At 37.9% G+C, this 23136-nt stretch overlaps 3 protein-coding genes across 3 annotated transcripts; 1 reads left to right on the top strand and 2 right to left on the bottom strand.

The window, feature by feature from the left end:
- Nucleotides 1-1189: 1189 nt before the first annotated feature.
- On the bottom strand, nt 1190-4676 carry LOC126760461 (uncharacterized). The gene is made up of 3 exons (XM_050476105.1): nt 3103-4676; nt 2953-3018; nt 1190-2895 (listed from the first exon to the last, which is right to left on the bottom strand). Exons 1-3 carry the CDS (start codon nt 4598-4600, stop codon nt 1847-1849), a joined length of 2613 nt encoding a protein of 870 aa, XP_050332062.1. The 5' UTR covers nt 4601-4676; the 3' UTR covers nt 1190-1846.
- Nucleotides 4677-4916: 240 nt separating this feature from the next.
- LOC126760460 (DNA repair endonuclease XPF) lies at nt 4917-8998 on the top strand. The gene is made up of 9 exons (XM_050476104.1): nt 4917-5321; nt 5394-5555; nt 5623-6219; nt 6293-6447; nt 6506-7116; nt 7168-7491; nt 7817-8056; nt 8113-8628; nt 8697-8998. The coding sequence occupies exons 1-9, from the start codon at nt 5026-5028 to the stop codon at nt 8901-8903; spliced, it is 3108 nt and encodes a 1035-aa protein (XP_050332061.1). The 5' UTR covers nt 4917-5025; the 3' UTR covers nt 8904-8998.
- Nucleotides 8999-19625: 10627 nt separating this feature from the next.
- Nucleotides 19626-20720, bottom strand: LOC126759348 (jerky protein homolog-like). Its single transcript, XM_050474082.1, has 3 exons — nt 20562-20720; nt 20302-20507; nt 19626-20229 (listed from the first exon to the last, which is right to left on the bottom strand). Exons 1-3 carry the CDS (start codon nt 20571-20573, stop codon nt 19626-19628), a joined length of 822 nt encoding a protein of 273 aa, XP_050330039.1. The 5' UTR covers nt 20574-20720.
- Nucleotides 20721-23136: the final 2416 nt, after the last annotated feature.

The raw sequence follows: 23136 nt of genomic DNA, 5'->3' as shown, positions 1-23136 counted from the left end.
GAGAAGCGATGTGCCTGTCATTAGTGGGATATGTTTGTGGTTTCATAGCCAGTTCTTAGCCGCACCTGTCATCTGAAGAGGCATAATTTGGCAACACAGATTAGTGTTGAGTACGTTTTATTATTTATAAAAAAAGATATAAATTACAAACAACTGAAAATCCGCTGACAGCTAAATTAAATTTTTTTGCAGTAACTCTACACACCTTAGCACTTTCTAGCCTAATTCTCAACCCTTTGTTTGTCGTATTTCATTATTCCATTGACTTCCAAATGATGAAAGTTCCATACATATATGAATAAATATGCTTAAAAACATGTGCCGCAGAATCACGTGAACGTGAAAATATAAAAAAGAAATTAAATAAATACTAAATATAAATATTTTATTACATGCATACTACGTAAATAATGACAAATATTCAATTTTGCTTTGGTTTATTATTTTTACATAATACATTTACTTTTCAATGCATTTGTTAATAACTAACTTATATATACAAAAAATATATTTTATTAAAATTCATAAAAAAAAATATTTGATATGACTTATTTTTATGAAATTTTTATACACCAATTGCAAAAGAAAATCTAATTTCATATGACATTTAGCTAAATTTTTTCCATTATTCACATTAATCATTCAATCATATGAGCATCCACTAATATTTAACAGCTCTGTTATGTTTGGTACTTCAAAAGAAAATAATAGAGATTTTTGACAATTCTGCAGTATCATTTATTATTGTTTATAAAAAATAAAAATAAAGTAAATAAATACAATAAAATAAAAAACAAAATAAAGTAAAAAATAAATAAGATAAAATAAAATAATGAAATATGTAAACTAAACGAAAATTAAAAAATAATATTGTAATAAATACATTTTATGAGATTTCTTTGTTTAATAGTTCAGCGCAATATAATTTTCTTTCCAACATTAGGGTAAGTTTGCACCGCATAACTTGCAAACAAACATGCATAATCCGATTATTTTAGTGATAGTATTTACATAGAGACATATACATATATATATATATATATATACATATGTGGAAAACAAAAAGTATATATGTAATCAAAATCCGCTACTGCAAAATGAAAGCGATTTCAAACCTAAAACAAAGTGAAATAACGATTTATAATTTAAATACATGTAATTGATAATCGTACAAAAACAAAACAAAATATTTGTATTTACTTCAAGAACATTGTTTTATTGGATTTATTTTTAGTTTTTTTTTTATAAACATATCTAAATAAAACATACGATACTCACTAACCGATTGATAATACGATTTTGTCAAGCCGATATGAACCAGAATTTTAAATCATCCAAGCCAAACAATTCTGCTGTATTCTTCCAAATTGCCTAGGGAGTTTTTTCTGCCACTAAAACAACTAAAACATTTTGCTAAGCGTGCAACTTCATGTACCAACAACTGTTTGTTTACATATACGCTTTATGGCCGATTCTCATACAAATTTTACTTTGATTTGACTGAGGAGTGCGATTAGTGCTTTTGTACGAATTCGTTCACAACACGAACACTAATTAACATGTGCGACAATTCTTATATTTGCAAGTCACCTATTGGTTAAATCACCGGTTAATTTTTCAACAGCACCACCAGATATTTCTTTTAGTGTTTCAAAGTGTATCTTAAGACCCAATTGTCAAGTAAACCGAGGAAAGTGGTATGTGGATGGCCACTAATGACTAGGCTAAACTTAAAAGTAAATAATCAAATTTTTAACGTTGCGATATTGTCAGCGTAAAAACTATTTATCTTATAAGTAGAGGCTTGTTAAGCTATGAATTGTACGATTTGTAACGCAACTTAGCATTACCGTCGCATGGCACCACCGCCGAAAGTGTTCTGTCGTGGATCCCTCGGAGGTGAGCCATTATGATGAATCGACATCACATTTGCGATAACGGGAATAGTATATGCCATATCTGCTGTACGTTCTAGTCGTTGACGTATCGGCACCGTCGTCTGCGGTGGCAACGGTGCTAGTGGACGATGATAAGGTGGCTGAACAACTGCATGTGGTCGTACAACTGTGTGTGGCCATGATTGCGGTTGAGTTTCATGCCTCGCCAACATCCTTGGTGCTGGCGGTGGTAGCGACTCCGCTAACGAGTTCATTCTTTTTTGACGTGGATCATGCATATTATATTTGTTTGAATGCTGAGTACTTTGTCCGAATTCTGATGGTAATTGTGAATATTTATAGATATCTATCAAACGATGATGCAGACGATACAATTCTGTTGAGTCGGCCGCTAGCGCCGGTTCACGTATCAAATCGGCAAAATCACTTAAAGCCATTAGTTGATTTTCATTGAACGTGCTTATTTGCCGCATTAGTGGCAGATCACCGTATTTACTGCTACCCGCGGCAGACATAGCTGTTGTTTGTGTACCGATATTATTGCCTTGCGGTATAGTTTGTACGGCTTTATCATGTCCGCTGACGTCGTCGGTTTGCGTGGACTCAGATCTGAGAAATGACGCGTGGGGGTCAATCAATTGCTTTTCAGTCTGTTGTATTGCTTCTCTTTTAATTTCTGGTGGAAATGTAAATATTTTCTTTTTCTTGTCCAAAGCATGTATATCAAAACCTAATATTTTTGCTACTTCACTTGCTTTTGGTGGCAGTGCTTCTATGCCCCACTCCTGTAGATTAAAGTGATTAGCGTAGGAGTTGAACTTATAGAGAACATTGTTAACGTTGTGCAATGGTGAACGATTATCGTATATTTGCTGTCTGATATAGGAACTACTATTGGGTAGTTTACGCACAGTTGTCGTATAGATAAAAGACGGGTCTTTACGATTTTTGCTTGCCTTGTTAAATTCCTCTATAGCTAATATTGCTCGTTGTTTTGCTGCAATAGAATATTATGATATATTCAAATTATGTCATATTGTGGCCTTTCACTTACAATTTTCCATTTTATCTTTTGGTAAAATAGACTCTTCTGCTTCTGATTCTTCCGAATCACTTTCCACTGGAAAAAAAAGAAAAAGCAAGAAATTAAAAGTGGGATTATTATATAAATTTAGAAAAATATTGGATGAGAATTTCTGTTTACTTTTAATGCGCTTGAAACCTAACGGTGCCGTACTGTCCATAATTAGACCATTTCTATTGACGTTGCTACGTCGTTGAAAATGCTCAGTCTCTCGTACTGGTAAGCAGTCATCTGATTCTTCCGCAGCAGGTAGGTTTGTTACAAACTCGGATTTAACACGTATCATACGTCTAGCGGCTGCAGCGCTAGTTTCCGGCTCAATCGAATCTAAATTAAATGTGTCAGGTCTCATATGGTTAGAGAAAAGTGTTCCTCCGGGCAGCGTACTCTCTTCACCAGCAGTGAATTCGCTTTTAACGCGTATGCACGCTGCTTGTGGCATACTAGGGCTATGGGATGTGTGCTTGCTACGCTTGTTTACGTTGACATCAAGCGTCTTTTCGTCTTCATTTGCTTCACTGTGCGTACGTTTGTGTGATTTCTTTTTCTTCTTTTTATTTTTTTTATGGGCCTTATGTGAGCTCTGCTCTTTAGCTTCCAATAGTTCTAGCTCCTTAAGACGTTCGGAATATTTTATTTCAAGACCATGATTGACTACGTCGTCTATACGTTCGGCAACATGGTCAACTAATAAATCGTCAAAAAAGTTTTCTGGTATCGGTGCGGATGTTGTGGTTTCTGAAACAGCTGTTGTACCAACAGGTTCACTTTTTACATTAAGAAGTTCTGGAGGAGCAATATTTTGTTCGGCGGTATGTTTGGTGGACTCTAAAGTCTCCGTTGTTGTTGCTTCTGGAATAGTTGTAGTATCAACAGGTTCGTTTTTTACATTAACTAACATTTCTGTGGATTCTTTTTCAAGTGTATTTGGTTCGCTGCACTCTAAAGCCGCTGCTGTGATATTATCAGCATCTTTGATTAAGTCATCAAAGAAATTATCGGGCAATGCTCCATCTGCTTCAGGCACACCATTTGGACTGTTGGGTGCAGTTGAATCATCCATATTTGTTTCAGTTGGTACTTCTCCTCCGCTGTTATAAGTTGCATTTTCTGGCGCAGCATCAGGGTTTGGTTGTTTTTTTTGCCGTGAAATTTCTTCTGTTGCCAGTGAAGGTGCATCTACCGGCTCAGGTTTGATTCGTATTATTCGTTCCTCCACTGGTGTTTGAATTTTTTCACTACTTGTTATGTCTTTATCTGTTTTAGGTGGTTCAACTGACACTTCATTACTGTCTTCAACCCTTTCTTTCTTTATTTGCATTGTATGTTGTGTGTTTTGACCTTGAGTACTTGATAAAGATTTCGGGTTTTCAGAAATGTGAGTTGGAACTGCAACCAATTCATTGTTGTTACAAACATCTTCTTGCTGAGATATTATTTCTGTGTCCCTTTCTTTGGGTTCTTCTTTGATTTCAGGTGGCAGAAGTATTGGTCTGTGTGGCACATCCAAGGCGGGTGGAGTTGATGAATTGGATTCTGTATTGGTGGTATCCAATTCTTGCATTATTTTTTCAATTTGATCAAGGCACACTTTGCTTTCTTTCCTATCGTTTTCCATATTTATTATTGCAAAATGCACGCTGTATGCAACCACAAATTCTTAAAACAAACTAATAAATTTTGCAGTGTTGTAAAGAGTTGCAGACTAATTGCACAAAAAAGGGTGTTACAGAGTTTTAATAATATGTTTTAGTGTGTTAAATTTTCACTAAAAAGTAAAAGTGAATTTATTTTAAAACAAAAATAATTAATGAGTTCCTAGAATAAGAAATATAGCTGTAATAATAAATACAAAATAGAGTAGCAAAGCTAAATTATAAATTACTTCAATTTGTGATCACCCTGCAAAGCAATGTGCGAAAAATATGTCAGCTGTCTCGGTATTGTATATAAACATTTTTTGTTTAGAGTAAACCGGCAAAAATATACCGCCAAATGGTGAAATACTGAAATTATAAGCAGATTTTTTATTTTGATATCGAAATGGAGAGTGAAGAAGATAATCAGCCATCAACATCGAAAGCAAGCTTACAGAAAAGAAATGAGCAATCGAACACCGAACAATGTTCAGAAGAAGAATCCACAGAGGAGCCTTTACCAGCAGAGGCTGAAACCTCCTCAAATGTGGAGGAGTCTGGATTTCAAGACGACGATGAAACCTTAGCAAATGTTATGACCGCTGAGGAATATTTACAGCGTAAAGATGTCATTATGCTGGAATATGAGAAACAGATGTTTCTTGATATAGTTGGTTCGGATGGGCTTACTGTATGCGCCAAGTGGGTGATAATAAATTTCATATATTTAATTATAAATAAATATCTAATATTGACATTTCACTAATATCGCAGAGGTTTAAACTACACGCGCGTTGTCACAAACATACTGAAGGTTTACAGTGATCCAGGCAATCTTGTGATTGTAATCAACTTTTCTGATTGGGAGGAGAAATATTATAAAGCCAAATTGGAGCACAAATATGTACATGAGGTAGCAACAACTGCAACTGAGCGGTAAGCAGCATGTCATATAAGTTCAGAAATTGCCATATTAATTAACCTGCTTGTAATTTACCCGTAGAGAACGTGTTTATTTGGAAGGTGGAATACAATTCATAAGTACACGTATTTTAGTTGTGGATATATTAAAAAATCGTATACCCATCGAATTGATAACCGGCATAGTAGTGTTGCGCGCACATACGATTGTCGAATCGTGTCAGGAAGCCTTTGCCTTGCGTCTCTTTCGCATGCGTAACAAAACTGGATTCATTAAAGCATTTTCTAGTAGCGCTGAGGCATTCACCATCGGTTACGGGCACATAGAGCGCACTATGCGCAATCTCTTCGTAAAACAACTCTACATTTGGCCACGTTTTCATGCAGTCGTGCAGCAATCGTTGAAACCATACGAGGCGCAAACTATTGAGCTGCACGTGCCAATGACGCAGAAAATGTCACAGATACAAACGCATTTGCTTGATATAATGAATTATTTAGTGCGCGAAATAAAGCGTATTAATCGTCTAGTCGATTTAGAGGAAATCACTGTGGAGAATTGCGTTACAAAGAAGTTCCACAAAATATTGCAAGCGCAGCTGGACTGCATTTGGCATCAACTGAATTCCCAGACGAAACTGATAGTGGCAGATTTGAAGATTTTGCGTAATCTAATGATGTGAGTGAGACAAAATGGAAATTAATTTAATTTTTATATTAACCATTTTTATACACAAATATCGATTTTATAGTTCCACAATCTACCATGATGCAGTTGCGGCTTATGCGCTCACCAAACGCTATCGCACCACAGAGTACGCGCTCAGCAACTCCGGTTGGACATTGCTGGACTCGGCAGAGCAGATATTCAACTTGTCCAAAGAGCGTGTCTACAACGCGCAGGGCGGTAGGCAGTTTAAATTTTTAAGCCTTTGCGTTCCATTTTAATTTCTTTTACTTTACAGAATTCGAACCCGAACCTTGTCCGAAATGGCAACATTTAGCCGAAATACTCAAAGTAGAAATACCTGCAGATATGAAACGCTCGCATCCGGACTGTTTGGAACCACCGAAAGTGCTAATACTTTGCCAAGATACACGCACTTGCTTCCAGTTGCGTCAATTTCTCACACAAGGCGGTGAGCGTTTTTTATTATATGCCGCCATGCAGCACGAGATACCAATTGGCAAGTTGGCGGAGAGTTATGACAAAGTTAAGAATGTGAAGGAAATTGAAAGAGCGCTAACACAACTGCAACAGTCTGCAGCGAATGCACGAGTCACGCAAAAGCTCAGTGGCACGCAGAAGAAATCGCAAGCTGGTACCAATGAAAGTGATGTTGTCGACGAGGACACAAGTGCACCCATGGATGAGCTAACACAATTGCTAACTAGCTCGGATGGGGATGATCCACTCTCAACCACGTTCTTTCAGGAGAGTTACCTATTGACTATGACACAATTGAGCGATATCGATGACACATCATCGACATTCGCCGAATTTGAGGATGCCGCAAATGCTAGTGGCGCTGCGGCGATTAATATGAATGCTTCCATATTTGAGCCCTTCCCAGAGGTTTGTCCTTCAGTTTCAAATCACAAGCAATTTAATACTATTATTTTACAGTTAGCAGATTTGGACATTACTGCCGCTGTGGCGGCACGTAATCAACCTTTCATCTGCATACAGACTTTTAAAACGGAGCATGAAGGTCCGATGGCGCTTGATCGCATTCTCGAGGAGATACAGCCACAGTATGTGATCATGTACCACTGCAATGTGGCTGCTATAAGACAATTGGAGATACATGAGGCGCGTCAACGGCGCGCTATCAACGAACGCATGCGCGTATTTTTCCTCATACATGCGCGTACCGTGGAAGAGCAATCGTATTTGACGAGCTTGCGTCGTGAGAAGCAGGCCTTCGAATTGATTATAGAAACGAAGCGAGTAAGCCTAATAGTTAAATAATAATAATAACCTTGTGGTAAGCTCAAAATGTTTTGTTGATCTATGAGGATCTGGTGATCCACTGTTTTTGCAGTTTGCCGAGTCGACAATCCTTGACGGATAAAAATACGGGTCCGGTCTGGTTACGTAGGGCCGACTGTTGTTTTTATCCGGCCATGGACTGTCAACTCTGCAGAATTCTGCCGCTACAACAACAACAACTCCGACTTGTCTCGAGAAGCTAGAGTGAACCTGATATATCGAATATGTATATGTCTTGCAATGACTTGCTACTACTAACTGCATTTTTTTTGTTGACTTTAAGGTTATGGTCATACCTGAGTATCAGGATGGCAAAACGGACGAAGCTTTCATACTCTATAAAACATATGCCGAAGACGAAGGCGGTGAGGCGGGAAATGCTGTTACTCGCAAAGCTGGCGGTCAAGTGGGTCTTGTACCGTTTACTGCGGCGCAAATTATTGTGGATATGCGTGAGTTTCGCTCTGATCTGCCATGTCTAATACACCGGCGTGGCATGGAAGTGTTACCTGTCACTATAACGGTAAATTTAACTTCAAAATATGAGTGCATGACGTTAATGGCATCGGTCCATTTCAGATTGGCGACTACATACTGACACCCGATATCTGCGTCGAGCGCAAATCGATTTCCGATCTTATAGGCTCGTTAAATTCTGGCCGCTTGTACAATCAGTGCATACAAATGCAGCGTTACTACGCCAAACCGATACTGCTTATTGAATTCGATCAGAATAAACCCTTCCACCTGCAGGGCAAATATATGCTTTCACAGAATACTACGTCCAAACATTCGGATATTGTGCAGAAGCTGCAATTGCTTACCATACATTTCCCCAAATTGCGATTGATTTGGTCGCCCAGTCCTTATGCGACGGCGCAACTCTTTGAGGAGCTGAAACTGGGCAAACCACAACCGGATCCGAAGCAAGCCGCCGCTGTGGGCTGCGATGAGTCTGGCACCAGCGGAGAGGAGCTGAAATACAATCCAAATATCTATGATTTTCTCCTACGTTTGCCAGGCGTCAACACGCGCAACGTGCACAAACTCATGCGTCAAGGTGGCTCTCTGAAGGCGCTGCTGAAGCGCACGCAGGTACTCCCACACGCCTACTAAGTAGTTATTCTTTATGCAGTTCACTGTAAATCTACTTGTAATTTTAGGCGGAAATCGGCGAAATGCTCGACTCGCAGGAGAATGGCCGCATGCTGTGGGACGCATTGCATGTGGCTCATTTGCCCGAGAAAGATGAGGTGTCGGGCGCTGTTGCTCTGGTCGCAGGCAAGTCCGTTGGCACACACTCGCGTTTTCGGCGCGGCGCTGCAGCAGCAGTGGCCGCACGTGGTATGCAACGGCGTTTCAAAAATTAAGTACCCTATGTAGTTTAAGGTAAATTTCTTTTGTGTAAACTATACTTATATTTTAATGAAAATAAAAGAAGGAGCTTCTGCTGTGTTGCGAGAGATGGATGTTGTTGCCGTTGCAGAACACATGTCGCAAAAAACTTTTGAGTAGTGTTATCGAGTATATAGTGTCGGGTTATAATCCGGTCTTTTCCACGTAAACTCGATTGTCACGAGAACTGATGAGGTTCGAATAATTCCTCTTGCCTCTTGCAGGACATATATTTTTTTATAACGCGGCTCTTCTGAGAGTTTAAGCTGTTGCAGTATTCAGAACGAAGTTTCACAAGGATCACTCTAGTTTCACGCGCCAATTCAAGGTCACGGTCTGCGTTGAGTGGTATTTCGATTCCAAGTACGCCCTTTATTGGGAGGGCGTCCGTCGATGAAGGAGTTAATAGCTCCGCTGTAAATGACGTTAAGTACACGTCTGAACTCGACCGCGTCCGAAAAATAACCGGGAGAAACTGCTTGAAGAGGATTGCACCACCATTGTCCTTAAGCGGAAGCATGTCGGCCTCATTATGGTGGACATCAAGAGACATTCTGTGACAGCCATTACTTCAATTCACATAATACGATCCTCCAAGGTCCCAAGGAGTTTAACCAGGAAACAGGGCACTTACCCTCATCAGTTCCACCCCTCCACTTTCATACCGCTGCAGTCCTCGTGAGAGGACCATAAGGCGCCTTCTGTGGGTTCTGTAGCCGCAACAAACCACACCTGTTAACCACTCTCTCACTCCCAGGGTTACTTCTGCTACTAATTTCTTTCACTTTTGCTTACTGATTACTTTCTTCTTCTTCTTCTTCTTCTTAATTGGCGTAGACACCGCTTACGTGATTATAGCCGAGTTAACAACAGCGCGCCAGTCGTTTCTTCTCCTCCTCTGCTTACCCCGGCGGGTATTGCGTCGAATACTTTCAGAGCTGGAGTGTTTTCATCCATCCGGACAACATGACCTAGCCAGCGTAGCCGCTGTCTTTTAATTCGCTGAACTATGTCAATGTCGTCGTATATCTCGTACAGCTCATCGTTCCATCGAATGCGATATTCGCCGTGGCCAATGCGCAAAGGACCATAAATCTTTCGCAGAATTTTTCTCTCGAAAACTCGTAACGTCGACTCATCGGTTGTTGTCATCGCCCAAGCCTCTGCACCATACAGCAGGACGGGAATTATGAGCGACTTATAGAGTTATAGCTTTTGTTCGTCGAGAGAGGACTTTACTTTTCAATTGCCTACTCAGTCCGAAGTAGCACCTGTTGGCAAGAGTTATCCTGCGTTGGATTTCTAGGCTGACATTGTTGGTGGTGTTTACGCTGGTTCCAAGATAGACGAAATTATCTACGACTTCAAAGTTATGACTGTCAACAGTGACGTGATATGTGCCAAGTCGCGAGTGCGACGACTGTTTGTTTGATGACAGGAGATATTTCGTATCATCGCAAGTTGGACTCAACGCATGGGCCATCTCGACGTTGCCGCGAGCAATATATGAAAGAGATAATCTTTGAAAAATAAATACCAAAGAATGTCATTTCGAATGATAGTAAACATTCCACATTAAATTTGAAGTTTTTGTGTTTTTTTTTTTTTTTTTGAGAAGGGAACCTCGAAATCGTTCACCCCTCATAATAAATGCTTCTTTCACCGAGCTCTTCTCATTTGTGGCCTATACATCGAATTTGTCGGACTTATGTGGAGGGTTCTACTAAAATTGAACTAAATTTTTATGCCAACTTTGAAGCTGAGAACATTTGAATTCAACTCTTTAATTGTATCTCGACTTATGAGGCGGTGATTACCGATTGCGGCAGCCGCCAAAATGCCTTCAAAACTCTGTCACACCATTTAATTATGTTTGCAAAAACAATGTGCGTAAATAATTAGGGGATGTTCGAGTCTCAATCATTTTTTGTATTTAAGATGTTTTCAGTTTTAAGACTTCTTAAACTGCAAAAAAATATTTGTTTAAGTATCAATGTGCGTAAATAATTACTCAAAGTCATTTATGTAATTGAAATGCTCATTATTGCATACGTGAAATATTTGCGTTCATCTGATTGATTTATTTTAACAATTTGTCACGTGAATTAAATGGCACCTACACATTCCAAACGAGTTTTATGTGCAGCATATCAAGCCGCTGTTTGGTATGGATAGAACCCAGCAGTAAACTTGACTCTGTGGGAACCAACTTGAAATCGTTGCATACCGGAGCAACATCGTTCCGAAATCGATGGAAATTTGCATTATGACAGAAGTAGTTTACAGTTAACAGTTTTACTGAAGGAGTTCCTCATAAACTTCCGTAATATTTCTAAGAAGGCTTTAGACTCGTTGTACTTTCTTGAGTAGCTGAAAGTTGTTGATAAACGCTTGATAAGTACGGAACTCCTCAAACAACTAATTCTAATTGCAATGAAAACAAACGCCTTGAATGGAGTGTATACATGTGTATGCATTCCTCGAAACAAGAAGGGGGAATTAGAAATCAGAAGTTCCTGGTATATGAACGATAAAAGTGTCAAAATAAATGAGCGACAATGCAAGCCTCTTTTGGAAAGAGAGCGGTGATCAGGCTAACGACTACTGTAAGCTCGTGCTCTTTATAAATTTTAAGAAGTATGGCTTTCGTGATGTTGAATACCTCCATCTACCGCGGTATTCGCCGTTGTCAATGCGCATAGAGTCATAAATCTGCCGCAAAACCTTTCTCTCGAAAACTCGTAACAACGGCACATCAGATGCTGTCATGTCTCTGCACCATATAGTAGGACGCGGATGATGAGTGACTTGTAGAATTTCTTCCTTGTTCGTCGAGAGAGAACTTTTCTTCTGAATTGTTTACTCAGCCCGAAGTAGCAACCGTTGGCAAGATTTAATCTGCGTTGGATTTTAGCTGACATTAATACTGGTTTCAAGTTAGACGAAATTATCTCCAACTTCGAAGTTATGATTGTCAACATTGGCATGGGAGCCTAGTCGCGAGTGAGACGACTGTTTGTTTGTTGACAGGAGATATTTCGTCTTGCCGTCTTTCGCTACCAGACCCATTTGCTTCGCTTCTTTGTCCAAACTGGAAAAAGCAGAACTAACGACGCGGCTGTTATGGCCAATGATATCGATGTCATCGGCGTTCGTCAGCTGTTGTAAACTCTTGTAGAAGATTGTACCTTCTCTATTCAGATTTGCAGCTCGAATGATTTTCTCCAGTAGTAGATTGAAGAAGGCGAACGAAACGGAGTCACTTTGTTCTTCGCGATATTATTCTTTGATATAGCTCAACCGATATTGCCGTATAAGTTTTGTGGGGGCACCAAATTCAAACATGGCGGCATAAAATCAGCTGTTTTCTTCCTGTCAAAAGCAGCTATAAAATCGACGAAGGGTTGGGTCTTTTCCAACATTTGGCGCATGGTGAATATCTAGTCAGTTGTTGATTTTCCAGGCCTGAAGCCACAGTGGTAAGATCCAATTAGTTTGTTGACTGGGTTCCAAACCCAGCGCACAACCCTGGGCAGGGATGTTTCGCCTTCTCACTTTAGCTCATCTTCAAACGTATGTTTTTTGGCTACCTAGAGAATACTTGGTCTAAGACCGGAAGTCGTAAGCTGCTTGAGCCATTTGGACCCGACTTTACCGCATGTTTTAAATCAAATAGGTAAGGAGGACTTGAAGCTTTAAGTAAAACTAATAAGAAATTAATCGGATTGCAATTTCATAGCTGGCGCTACCAGAATTAAATTCATATCATCTTGAGTTGGCCCTAACTTTTGTGACTGCAAAAAATGGATAAAAAAGAAATTCATTTGTTGATAAATATGGCTTGATGACGAGTTTCCGTACTCTGCCCCAAGAAAACTAATCAACAAGGATTGGTTTGCTAACTTTAGGTCTGGTGAAGTGAGCACCGAAAACGGTGAACGCAGTGAACGCCCAAAAGAGGTTGTTACCGACGAAAACATCAAGAAAGTCCGCAAAATAATTTTGTATAATCGAAAACTGAAGTTGTTTGAGATAGCAGACACTCTGAAGATATCAATTGAATATGTTCATTATATCATTGACGAATATTTGACTACGAGAAAGTTCAGTGCAAAGTGGTTGCCGCGCGAGCTCAGTTTTGACCAAAAACACCGACGAGTTGATGAGTCGGATCAGTGTTTGGATATGTTCAATATGTGATAATGGAATGGAATCGCTGGGAAAAAATTACGTCGAATGAAGAGGTGATCAAAGAAACTCCTGCCCCTTTTTGAAATAACGGACCTAACGTACTACAAAATGATATCGAAATACTATCGTATGCCGGGAATTTCAATCCATGGAATGATAAAATGATTTGTTTAATAGCAGATCTGAGTCTAAACTATATTTATGAAGTAAAGAGATTTGTGGAGAGGTTAAAACTGCATTCATGCAAAAAATGAGACTAGCTGAGAAGCTATAAAAGTGCTTCACGTTCGCTAGTCAAGAAATCTGCTGCGAAGATAGGCCCATATTCAGCGAAGCACATAAAGGAGCCCTTGAGGGATAAAGTGAAAATAATTGAGAGCACCTCTCCATGAAACTTGCTCCCATCAGTAGGCTAAATAGCGAAAAACCATTTACAAGGAGTTAGCTATTAGCGTCTTAAGTTTAACGTTCATCAGGGTCTTCTGCGTGGATATTTTCCATAAATAGGGCATTCTTTGAGAGTGTTTAAATGTTGTAAAAAGTTTGCTGGTCCTTCTAGAAAGCGCAATGAACTCTAGTTAAATTAGGTAGAACAAAAAAATTCCAACACATTAAACTGTTAAAAGTCGTAGGCTTAGGGTTCTCAACATGCAAATATATACAATCATAAATACTTTCTTAGAAATGAATTTAAAGTCTTTTCGCAATAAAATTTAAAATGAAAACATCTATTTACCCTCATTATTGTTAAGCTCGCAGGCGAATTGGGCCACTTACCCAAATCATTTGTAGTACACAGATGCACATACATACATGTACAGTATGTAGAAATATTTTTGTTTTCAAATCAAAATATAAAATGTAATCAACACGCGGCCATCTGCAGAGAATTTTCTTGTTTTGCACAACTAACTTACGCTAAGTGGGTGCTGAGTGACATGCCGTGCTGCTGCCGGCATTCTGCTTAGCGTTGCGAGGGTATTATCGCCAAGTCAAATCGAAATGCTGCGACAATAATAACATGTAATTTGCTGAAAAATAACGCGGCAGGCGATGCAGAGTTGTGTTTAGTCAGAAAATGGTCTATCAATGATAACAGCGTGGTGTTTCGTTATATGTACGACACTGCGTATACGTAATCATCATTAGAGACAGCCGTGGCTGGGGTGGATAAGATATAACGGTGAGGCAATAAGATGTTTGCGAGAAAGAAGGAAATTGAACGAGAAGCAGGTGTTAAGAATGCGCTGAGATATAGTCTTTATATAGGAATAAGAGGATGTGCAGGGTGATCTCAAAAACTCGAAAAAATAACAATTTTTTTGCATATTAAAGACTTATGAGGAAGGATATAAGCTCTTATTATTTATAAAATATATGATTAAATTCTCTGAATTCTCGATACAACTTTCTATTTATCGACTTTTTCAGGAACTTGCTACTAAGTTCTGTATCTAAAATAATTGATTGCTAGTTACCTTAAGAGTCTGAATCCTTAAGGGGTAAAAAATTTCATCTATTAATTAATTTTTCGTATCCATTTTTTTATTAGTTATTTGTTAATTTTAGAAGAGTACAGAAAAAAATTAAAAACTAAAAAAAGTAAAAAATTTCAAAAATTATGAGCTGACGAAGTGGGGGGTCTTTAAAAATTTCCACGTGACCATACCCATGATTTCAACCCTCCTAGTTATCTGAAACCAAAAAAAAAAAGATTATTAATCTAGAATAATGTCGCAATGGCCGGAACTACGGAAAAGTGGAAAAAAAAATTTTTCACAAAATGGCGACTGCCTGAAAAAAAAGTTTTTTTGGATCACTTTTTCTGACTATTTCGAATTTTTTAAAATAATAAAAATAAAAATTTGGGGATGGGGCTAGTTCCAACCATAGACAAGCCTATAAAGAAGACTCTATAAAAATTTCAAGTAAATCGGTCTAGTAGAACCTGAGAAATCGTGGGTATCGTTCCGAAAAAGTCAGTTTTGAGAAAAACGCGTTTAAAGTTTCGCGTAAAGTCTTTTGTTCGATTAGTTCCGGCCGAACCAGTTTGGATGCCGGGTCAGAAAAATGACTATATCTCCGAAAATAATTAGAATTTTGAAAAATCCTCTTGAACACATATTTTTGAATAGTTAAATTTTGAAAATATAAAAAGAAAAAATTCGATTTTTTTTTAATTTTTAGACCAGAATACCCCCTAATACAGGAATCATTATTACATTAGTAAGTCAAAAATAGTGTAAATTTCACATACATACATATGTGTATCATATTATATTAGTACGCCAAAAAGTAGTGCAAACTTGATATATATACATATGTATATAATCAACTGTTAATAATGGTATATACATTTGAGGAATATACTTTATGAGACCTAAATCAGTTAAATTTCTCAAATTGAAGAACTATTTTACACTTTTCCACCATACAAATTGAAGGAAAACATTGAGATCTTGATCTCCTTGCATACTTATCAATAGAGACTACGGCCCCTCTTCTCTTCCCCTTTATTGGCATAGACATCGCTTATGCGGTTATAGCCGAGTTTACAACAACTCGCCAGTCGTTTTTCCTTTTCGCTGTTTGACGCCAATTGGAGATTCCGAGTGTAGCCAGGTAATACGTCGAATACTCTCAGCGCTGGAGTGTTTTCATCCATTAGGACGACACGATCTAGCCAGCGTAACCGCTGTCTCTTATTTCGCTGAACTATGTCAATGTCGTCGTATATCTCATACAGCTCATTCGCAGAACCTTTCTATCGAAAACTCGTAACGTCGACTCATCAGTTGTGGTTATCGTCCATGCCTCTGCACCATATAGCAGGACGGAGAAGATGAGTGATTTATAGAATTTGGTCTTTGTTCGTCAAGAGAGGACTTTATTTCTCAATTGACTATTCAGACCAAAGTAGCACGTGTTGGCAAGAGTTATTCTGCGTTGGATTTCGATGCTGACATTGTTGTTGATATTAATGCTGGTTCCAAGATAGACGAAATTATCTACGACCTCGAAGTTATGTTTGTCAACACTGACGTAGGAGCCAATACGAGCTCGCTTAACTATATTTAGGCCTAAAGTTGATTACGTAATAAACTTAGGTCACTGAGAATGAAGGCTGTGAAAGTTTATAATGTGCTCCAGAACAGCATTCGCATATCTAATAATGTAAGATACTTGTTACTGTTGGATTTAACTACACTTATTTATCAGTAAAAATATAGGAAATTATATGTCACATCGTAACAGAATAAAATAAAGAAATTGGTACTTGAGAATAGACGATTAACATTCAGAGATCTTACTGACTTCGTTGGAATATCGGAAGGATCAGTGAAAACCATTTTGAAAGATTTTTTGGGCCTAAGAACAATCATTGGTTTCAAAATCACTAAATTTTTTTGAAAAACAGTGTCGTAATAACGTCTGTGAAAATATGCTTCCCGACTAACGGGATATTATGAAACGTATTATTACTGGCGATTAGTCTTGGATCTATGTTTACGACCCGAAAACAGATGATCTATCGGTCGAATATCGCGGCAAAGGTGAGTCGAAGTCGAAAAACCACGTCAAAAATCAAGGTTATGTTGACAGTTTTCTTCCATCATCGCGGTGTGGTGCACTCCGAATGCCTTCCGACCGGCCAAACTGTCAACAAGGCATACTAGTTGAATGTTATGCATTATTTGTGCGAAGCTATTCGTAAAAAGAGGCCGAAAGCTCTTGGATTTTGCACCACGATACTGCATTGACGACTTAGATTTGGAAGTATAAGTTAAGAAAGTCTTACTGTTTTGTGCTCATAGTAGTATACAATAGCTTGTGGCGTCAAGAAATTTTGTCTCTATCATACTTAGATCTATATATGTCAGAAATTTTGGAACTTTTTAGGCTGCTAATGCTTATTACAACTATAATTTGGGGGAATCTTGTACGTAAGGTCATGAAAGGGGTAAACATAAAGGGTAGAAATCTCTTAAAGGAGTGCGCTATATTACCTTGTTGGCTACTAGCTGACTTATAAGTTCTTAGTCTAAATGATTAACTGTACTATTTGATAACGGTATATATTAATATTAATTAGAAAAAAGCTCCAATTCCAGTCGCCAATATAGTGTTAATTGAATTTTCAGCATTTAGAAATTAAATTAAAGCAACCGTTGAAGGTCCACTAAGCACTAAACACCAATTAAGCTGCTTAACGGTTCAACGAGCCACTAAGATGAATTAATACACATTTAAATATCGTTGCAGTTGCAATCGGAGCGTGTAATTAACTACAGCAGATTTCTACAATGATTAGCACTGTCAGTGGTTTTCATTGCACCGCGCACCCGTACCGTTATATGTATGTATGTATTAGAAAAAGCGGAATTTCATTGGAGAAGAGCTTGCAACAAGCAACCAAAAGCACTTAACCACAAAACTCTGTGCGGGATTGGCTTATTTGTGCGGTTGCAATGTGTGCCAGCGGCTGCAAGCGAGTTTATATGTATGCATATATAGTATACTAATACATAAGCGCATATGTTACCCATATATGTTATTCAGATGCTGTATGCATGTGTGTGCGCGTGTGTGAGGTGAAGAAAACTGCCGGAACTAAGTGTTAAAAGATACTCGGGGAAATTGCGACACACACTCATGACCCGAAGCGCGCTAACAAAGCGAAAAAAAAAACAAAAAAAAAGGAATGAAAAATATAACATTTCGAATTAGTAAAAGCGAGGACGGCTTGTCGGCGGTTAAATGGTGGGTGGCGCGCAGGTGGTTGAGCTGTGACAGACATGGGCGACCGCTGACAAATACAACGGAAATTTCCATTTACTTACTTAAGTAGGCGAGCAAACACAAAAGCATATATTGTATATGTACATAAAGATATGCATGCAAATACATATGTATGTAAACATATACATATGTAATATGTAAGAAATGCAGCACATGCAACAACAACATCATTTTCTTTTTACAACAACAACACTACTTATTTCTTTCTACGAGAAGAACTAAAACCGACTTTTTGCAACAACAACAAGAATTTTTTACAACAACAACAACAACAACAATGATAATTTTTTTACAACAACAACATTGTTCTTTCTACGACATTAAATTTTACAAAAACAGCAAAAGATTCCTTTTACAACAACATTTTTGTACAACAAAAACAACACTTTTATTTTTTACTACAAGAACAGCAACAACAGTATTTACTTTTTACAAGAACAACAAATATTTTTTTGCAACAACAACAGCTAACCCCAACAAAAACAGATGCAACAAACACAACAACAATTTTACAGCAACTACAACAAAAACAATTAAAATGTCTCGCATCGTGTTGCATTCCAGCGGGAAATAAGGCAAGCATTAAGGAATAACGGTGCACGGCATACGCCACAGTGAAGATAAATTGAAGATGCTGCGCCAGCTGAGTTGTCACACATAGCAATGTTGCATTTATATAAGTAAATATGTACAGTGAAAGCAAACATAATCCGAATTAATGATTGCACACCCCAGTTCGGATTAGCGAAATATTCGGATTAGTGGATAGGCTATATTTATGTATTTTATTTCACATAAGATGACGCCATTCGAAAATAAAACTCGGGAAAGTATTTTATTTATTATTATATTTTTAAGAAAGAATATTGCTTACACCTTATTTATTATGATGTTTTTTTAACGAAATTTGTGATGCAAGTTTGTTTCTGATTCAATACACATGCTTCTAAAGCTTTATTACGCATTTCCTTGAGTACTAATATTTGATCAGTGTCTATGCCTCGTTGCTTTGCCCAATCTATACTTATATTTAAAGCTTGTACAGCTTCACGATTTTTAACGCGCTTAATCATATTAGATTCTGCTTCTTCGTCTTCTGTAACCAATTCTGAGCTACTACATGCAACCACACTACTGCCAGAGTCATTAATCCAGGCAAGAACTTCATCTTCAGAAAGTTCCACGTCAGTATTGCGGCGAAATAAATTTGTGATTGCACGAAATTCTTCACTTTCTTCAAAACGAGCCGAAAAGTCACTCTCCGGTAGTTCTTGTTGTAAGACTGACAATGGAATGTTATCTTCTGAAGCCCATCTCTGGGTATGAATGTTTTTCCAACAGGACTTTAGAGTGGAATCCGATACCCTGTTCCAAGATCGCTTAAGCAATTCACAAGCGTCGTACATACTGAATTGTTTCAAAAAAATGTCAGTACTGTCTGATTCAGAATTGACCAATTCACACAAGCGGTATTTTTTGTAATAAAGTTTAGTCAGGCGTATCACATTTTGATCCATAGGTTGGATAATGCTTGTACAATTTGGAGGGAGAAACATAATTCTATATTTTCCACATTCAGATGCCAACGGCTCCCATGACATGTTGCATTATCCAATATCAATAGATCTTTTTTCGGCAAATTATTTTCAGTCTGATAGTTTTTTTACCTGTGGTATAAACGATTTGAAAAACCATTCAGTAAAAATTTATGTTGTCATCCATGCATTTTTTGATGAGTAATATTCAATCACCCTTTGTTTTTTAAATGACCGAGGGTTTTTTGATTTACCAACCACTGCAATCTGTAGCTTGTGACTTCCAGTCTTGTTAGCACAACATAAGAAGGTGATTCTCTCTTTGCTCATTTTGGTGCCTGGAGCTGATTTTTCTTTAAAATGCACTAAAGTTTTGTCTGGAAACATTTTCCAAAAAAGTCCAGACTCATCAGCATTATAAATTTGGTCGTCCAACAAATTTTCAGCTTCAATTACATTGTAGAGCTCATTTTGAAAAGCAGGAACAAGATCTGGTCTAGCAGATAAAGACTCTCCGCATATTTTTAAGTTTCGCACAGAAAATCGTTTCTTAAACTTTTGAAACCATCCATCGCTAGCTTTAAACGATTCATTGTTATACATTTTCTGATAAAGTGATTTTGCCTTTTGTCGTAAAACTCCCGCTGAAATGGTTTGATGTCGTGACCGCTTCTCTTCAAACCAAGCATATAATTTTTGCTCAAACTCTTCGTACTCACCCGTTTTGAGTGTCTTGCGCTGCTTCAAAAGTTTTTCATCAGAATTCTCAGCAAATCTTATAAAATAGGTATGTATACAATTAACTCATTTTTGTAAAATACTTTAGTACATAATACGGATTCTATACCTCCTAATATTTTCGGAATTTTTTTTTATGTCACAAATTGTAGAAGTTCCTACACCATATTTATCTGCTAAAAGTTTTCCAGATTGTCCGCGGTTTATCTCTTGTATTATTTTAATTTTATCAGCTAGTGATAATGTTTTATGTGCACGTCTTTTTGCCATATTGGAATTTAAATTGATGTCGTCGCGTGTAATGCTATTCCAGAACTAAAATAATAACAAAATAAATCATTGAATATGCATTCATTTGTACATACATACATGTGTATGCATATCAAATGATGTCCCGTTAGTTGTAAAATTCCATTCACACTTCGAGAACACGTTGAAACAGGCTTTCTACGTTGTTTGCACTTATGTATGTCAAAACAAATATGTGCACCTACGCTACAAAAGGATAGAAAAATTAAAATTCGGATTAGAGAGCGGCAATCAATGCGGACTATAGAGTATGCAACGCGTACTTTATTCAATTCGGATTACTGGATAATTCGGATTACACACCGTTCGGATTAGCGAGCTTTCACTGTATATGTACATATGCATTTGCACCTACATACAAACACTTTGTTCGAGCACTCGAATTACAACACACTTGAACATGTTTCAGCACTTAAAGATTGCGTTGACTCAGACGAAATTTTTGAAGAGCGGGTTTGCGGGGGTGTGTGCACTGGCATTAAAGTTGTGCAAAGTGGTTGCGAGGATGTAGTGCAAAGCTGTAAAGCAACTGATTTAGTGCCGGTATTTGACATGAGCCATTGTGAGCTGCTACTTTGTTCCTGGAATTAGTGTGACAGATATTTGTACACACACACACACACACACAATCATTAGAAATTACATTAGTACTTGTTTAGGATGTAAGAAATCTGGATAATTTAGAAATAATTTTCTACGAACGTATAATGTAGGGTTTTATTTCCTTGTTATTGTTGTTGAGGTCCATAGGTTATGTATACATATGAGTTGAATGAAATTGAACAGTAACGAAGTCCATTAGTCGTAGTCTTCCTTAAAGATGTCTGCGTTTGACGCTCGTTTTAACGGACTCTGTGGACTAAAGACACCTCTCTCATGGTGTCATACCGTGGAGCCCCAAATGCTTAAAGCGCTGCCTTGCTCTTGTCATTTTCTGTTGTCTTTTCCATCTGTCAGCCACAATCTGCAGGCTGTATCACCAACATACCGTGAGTTTTGCGAACATGAACCTACAGTGCCTTCTATCTAGAGTCAGTAGGAACTTTTAATATCTTCTATCCATCATTTTAAACTTTTACCATGCGTTTTGGGGTTCCAATACCAATAAACTCCTATTTTAATAATAAATAAAAAATAGATACTAAAGGATGATAAACTTCGAGGTTCCCTACTTTTTAAGGAAAAAACACAGAAACTTCACATTTAATGAGGAATTTTTGTTATTATTCGAAAGAACATTCTTTGGCATTTATTTTTTGAGGATTACCTCTTTCAAATGTTAGCCGCGGTTACGTCTCAGATGATCCAACCGTTGAGTCTAAGTTTCGATGACTCGTTCGAGCATTTCGATGGTAACTGGCGAATGACACGCGTAACGTTTTGATTCAAGGCCTGAATCGAAGTAGGATTATCCGCAAAGGCTTTAGACCTTATATGTCCCCTCATGTAAAACTCTAACGATGTGATATCTCACGGCCTTGGCGTCCAATCGACCGGCCCAAACGTGAAATTATTTGCTCACCGAGTTTTCTTTCAATTAATCAATTGATTGATGCGATGTGTGCGATTGAAATATGTTCTTTCTACCATTTTAATAGTGCGAACAGTAGAAATAACGTGACTTATTGGAATGGAATTTTGCTAAATTTTTTCTAGCTTACCCTGAGTAAACTCATCTAACTGATTAGTCGTAGCTTGTTTATCAGTTGTTTCATTAGCTTCACTTCTAGTCATTAAAGAAGTTTGGAGAGCCTCTTACAAATTGTTTATACTTAAAATGGTTTCAGAAAAAATTCTCCACTATTTTTAAATGCTGTTCATTATCAAGGCTTCGAATGTTTACGTTAATTGCTAGTTTGGTAGCAACCCGTCTAAAAAATTGACAACTCTGCATCGCAATTTAGAATGAATTAGCAAAAAAATAAATATTCGTTAGATGAACAAACCTAACACTTCGAGGGCTGCTATATATATTTCTGGCCTAATAATGAAAATAGGAATATTTATCAACGAAAATGGTTTTATTGTTTTTCAAAATATTCTCCATCAAGATTTATACACTTTTGCATGCGCTCAAACCAATTTTCGAAGCACTTTTTCCACTACGATTGAGACACCTCCAAAACATGGTTTTTGAATGCTTCAGCAGCATTCGCATCGGGAATAAAAAGAAGTCATTGGGTGCCAAGTCAGGGCTGTACGGCGGATGACCCATCAATTCGACGTTTTGGCCGGTCAAAAAGGCGCTGGTTTGAGCCGATGTGTGAGAGCTCGCATTGTCATGGTGCACAATGATTCGTCTTCTCTTGTTCGTTTTTCGAATTTCTCCGAAGACTTCAGGCAAACAAATGGTGGTGTACCACTCAGAATTGACCCTCCTACGTTGCTCAAGCGGAACAGTCGCCACATGACCAGTTTTGCCGAAGAAACAGGCGACCATTTGCTCCGAAGTCCGTAATCTTATCATATTCTTTGCGAAGACATTGCCATTTTTCACATATTTCAATAGTGAGCATCTTAACCTATGCCAGCTGCATCAGCTGTTGGAAGAATATGACATAGAAACATCTCAACACTTCCTCCTCGAATGTCCCACTTTTGCCAGGTCAAGCCAAAAACACTTGGGATCTCATTG

The sequence above is a fragment of the Bactrocera neohumeralis genome, chromosome 5 (assembly GCF_024586455.1).
Source record: "Bactrocera neohumeralis isolate Rockhampton chromosome 5, APGP_CSIRO_Bneo_wtdbg2-racon-allhic-juicebox.fasta_v2, whole genome shotgun sequence".
NCBI lineage: Eukaryota > Metazoa > Arthropoda > Insecta > Diptera > Tephritidae > Bactrocera > Bactrocera neohumeralis.
The sequence above is the reverse complement of the archived record's forward strand: the minus strand, read 5'-3'. Positions and strand labels throughout refer to the sequence as shown.

What these genes read in the sequence shown, in the direction of transcription:
- LOC126760461 (XM_050476105.1), bottom strand. Translation starts at nt 4,600, where the DNA reads ATGGAAAACGATAGGAAAGAAAGCAAAGTGTGCCTTGATCAAATTGAA. An exon ending in AGGTTTCAAGCGCATTAAAA is followed by an intron (nt 3,019 to 3,102) that starts GTAAACAGAAAT and finishes TTTTTTTTCCAG; the next exon opens with TGGAAAGTGATTCGGAAGAA. An exon ending in AAAAGATAAAATGGAAAATT is followed by an intron (nt 2,896 to 2,952) that starts GTAAGTGAAAGG and finishes ATTCTATTGCAG; the next exon opens with CAAAACAACGAGCAATATTA.
- LOC126760460 (XM_050476104.1), top strand. Translation starts at nt 5,026, where the DNA reads ATGGAGAGTGAAGAAGATAATCAGCCATCAACATCGAAAGCAAGCTTA. An exon ending in TATTTGAGCCCTTCCCAGAG is followed by an intron (nt 7,117 to 7,167) that starts GTTTGTCCTTCA and finishes ATTATTTTACAG; the next exon opens with TTAGCAGATTTGGACATTAC. An exon ending in TGATTATAGAAACGAAGCGA is followed by an intron (nt 7,492 to 7,816) that starts GTAAGCCTAATA and finishes GTTGACTTTAAG; the next exon opens with GTTATGGTCATACCTGAGTA.
- LOC126759348 (XM_050474082.1), bottom strand. An exon ending in AATTCCGAAAATATTAGGAG is followed by an intron (nt 20,230 to 20,301) that starts GTATAGAATCCG and finishes CTATTTTATAAG; the next exon opens with ATTTGCTGAGAATTCTGATG.